The following is a 2,947-nucleotide window of genomic DNA, read 5'->3' on the forward strand; positions in this document are numbered from 1 at the left end:
AATCTTGATATTTTGGTACAGAACTTCAACGACGTTTGTGAACTGGTTGACCGAGAGTATTCTTGAAAAATGTATCAGTAGAACTAGTATATCCTTTATACTTTATAAAGGCTTTATAAAACATCATCACAGGAATCAGGTGTAATACTAATGAACTGGCATACGTTCTAGCTAACTTGAGACACATTAGCGATTAGTATAGAAGGATAAAGGACAGTGTTTACCAAAACATATGCTATATTTGATTTTTCACTAGAAGTGAACAAAATTTCATACGAGTTTGTATGAGAACTTATTGGACACAGTTTACAGCCAAAATATCGAAAAAAAACGTAACTAATATACCTGCGTATCAACATACTTTGGGACACGTACAGCAATATCGCCCAACCGTGTACGATGTTTTGACGACAAATTTTGTTTACCTCTGAAGTGCTCTATGTTTCTATATACACCGGCTGCCTGGAGCATCGTGACGGTTAGTATTATGTTTATTATGAATAAGTTTTAAATTTTATTGCATTTTTATTCTTAATAGAAAAAGCTGCAAATAAGAGAATGTCTGAATACTTTTACGATCTGTATGACGAAAATGAAGACATGTTTGATACGTATGATGACGACAGTGAGAGATATCTTAGAAATTGTATGTAACTCTGGTAAATGGAAACTGTAAATAGCCTCTGTTTAATTTTATTATATTTTTTTAAGATCAAACAACCAACTGGAATGATGTGTTTGAAAATTGTATTGTTCCATCGTTCTTTCAAATATCAAATTATGTGATACCATTCGTGGCGATAAATATTTTTTTGTGTATCAGCAATAAACTTCAAGGTTTGTATAATACATTTTTATGGCATTACATATAGTACAGCATATACATATATTTTCGATCTTTCAGCACGTTACTTACCGTCGCACTATAACATAGCACATGCTCTTAGTTTTGGATGCGGCATAGTGTTGATATACAACTCAATTGATCATGGTCATCAATACCTCATCCAATTATTTATATCTGTGTACCTGTTGGTTAAACTTTCATTTTTTGATCAAATGCGAATTAGGTTCGATATATTGATAAGTATATATTCAATGTTGTATTTAATTGTTTGGTAAGTGATAAATTTATACAATGTATGAAACAATGCAACTAACTAAATAATGCTTTCCATCGTAGTGAAATTTTAGAAAAGGATCCCAAAATATGGCACCATATACGAGGTGTTTTAATGGTTGCTGTAATGAAGTCGATTTCTCTTGCTATGGATACCAGAACTGATCGGTCTTTGAGGGATCGATTTTCTATGATCTCGTTTCTAGGTTACATTTGTTCACCAGCAAACTGTATATTTGGCCCTTGGACATCATTCAATGACTACCTGGAAACTATAACAAAATCGAAGAGCAGACTTAAACTGGTATTGTTGTGTTTGATATAGTTTGAAATACCATACTCATGATCGTCTTGATTTATTTTTTCAGAATTATAAATACTTTGCACATATCTTGATCAATCTCGTAATATCTATTCTATGTTTGCTTTTTTCAAATTGTACAGACGCCATTTTCAATCCTGAACATTTATGGAAGTAAGTTGAATTTTGTCAAATCTCATTTATACCTAATAATGTGCTATTCTTTTCGTCTTTAGATGGATAGTCGCATACGGCACGGCGTTTTCGTTCCGAATGAGTCACTATTTTGTGTCATTTCTATCGCAAGCCACCATGGTTTCATCAGGATCTATGCCCAATGTTGACCAATCGACGAAATCGTTGCCATTTAAACTATCCCAGTATTTTGGTTATACAGTTGTGCGACCATGGGCCATAGAATTTCCAAGATCTCTCGTTCATGTCGTAGTAGCATGGAATGTTCCAATGCATAACTTTTTAAAACAATGTAAGTACTACAAGAATGGACAACGAAAGAAATCAATTCAGAAATATTGCTTTTCTATAGCTTCATCAAATGAGTATTTTCCTTTGAGTACACAATTTTATTGCGCTCCACGCTGTACCTTTTGGATAGTCAAGCAAGCAAAATAGTTTAAATTTCCGTCGATAGAATGACAGTTCAATCGATAATATGACAGCTTAGCCGAAGAAAAGCTAATCTCGCACAAACTTTAAATGCATTTTTTTGGCTATATCTCTAAAACGGTAAGAGATTCCATTTTGGCGTCAAAGAACGAATGGAAGAACATTAGTTTTTGCGCTAGAAAAAAAATTGTTCAAAATAATCTACTTTTATCAGCATTTTTAGACGTTTTTTCTCCATGGTGAAACATTTACTGAGATTTCTTTGAATTCCATATATGGTCATATATCCACGACCTCTAGCTCTGGTGAAATTTTCATTGAAATCGGAGACCCTTCGGCCCAAACCTGTTCGGTAATAAAAAAAAAATCCTTATGTCCTAACAAATGATTGCGATTAATTTCGATTTTTGTTCTATTTTAAAACAAAATTACTCACTCCCGTATTTCAAATGTACGGTGGAAAAGAACTATGCCATTGCATTTTTCTTATTAAAAAATACATATTTTTTAATCTTGTTAAAATTGAGGAGATTGTCCCATATACCTACAGTGTATGAAACAATTGTCCGTACAGTAACTTTTTCGTCAAAATATATGTTCAATAAAATGTTCATAACTTTTTTATAAGGAAATCAAATGCGCTTGATTTTTTACTATAGCTAACCTTCACACTAAAGCAGCATTGTTAAAATTTTGAGCGAGATCCAATAAGTTTTCTAAAAGTTATAGATTTTTTAATAAAACTTGGACGTTTATTATACAAAATTCAATACAGGTACTCTTGGATATTACGTACAAATAAAGTTTCACTTTGTATGTTATATCGAAGCTTGTATCGAAGTGAACGTTATATCAAAGTAGAAAAAAATAATATTGTTTATGTTTGTGTTGATGAATTC

At 32.2% G+C, this 2,947-nt stretch overlaps 1 protein-coding gene across 2 annotated transcripts; it reads left to right on the top strand.

The window, feature by feature from the left end:
- Positions 1-363: 363 nt before the first annotated feature.
- Positions 364-1,908, top strand: LOC109414987 (protein-serine O-palmitoleoyltransferase porcupine; the record flags this gene model as incomplete). 2 transcript variants are annotated; one of them, XM_062851950.1, is given in 7 exon segments in its annotated part: positions 364-478; positions 539-646; positions 712-837; positions 905-1,118; positions 1,184-1,424; positions 1,489-1,595; positions 1,658-1,908. In XM_062851950.1, coding segments are annotated over 6 exon segments (1,027 nt in total), but the record flags the coding sequence as incomplete, so codon positions are not given.
- Between the last annotated feature and the right edge of the window lie 1,039 nt (positions 1,909-2,947).

Source organism: Aedes albopictus, chromosome 2, assembly GCF_035046485.1.
Source record: "Aedes albopictus strain Foshan chromosome 2, AalbF5, whole genome shotgun sequence".
Taxonomy (NCBI): Eukaryota; Metazoa; Arthropoda; class Insecta; order Diptera; family Culicidae; genus Aedes; species Aedes albopictus.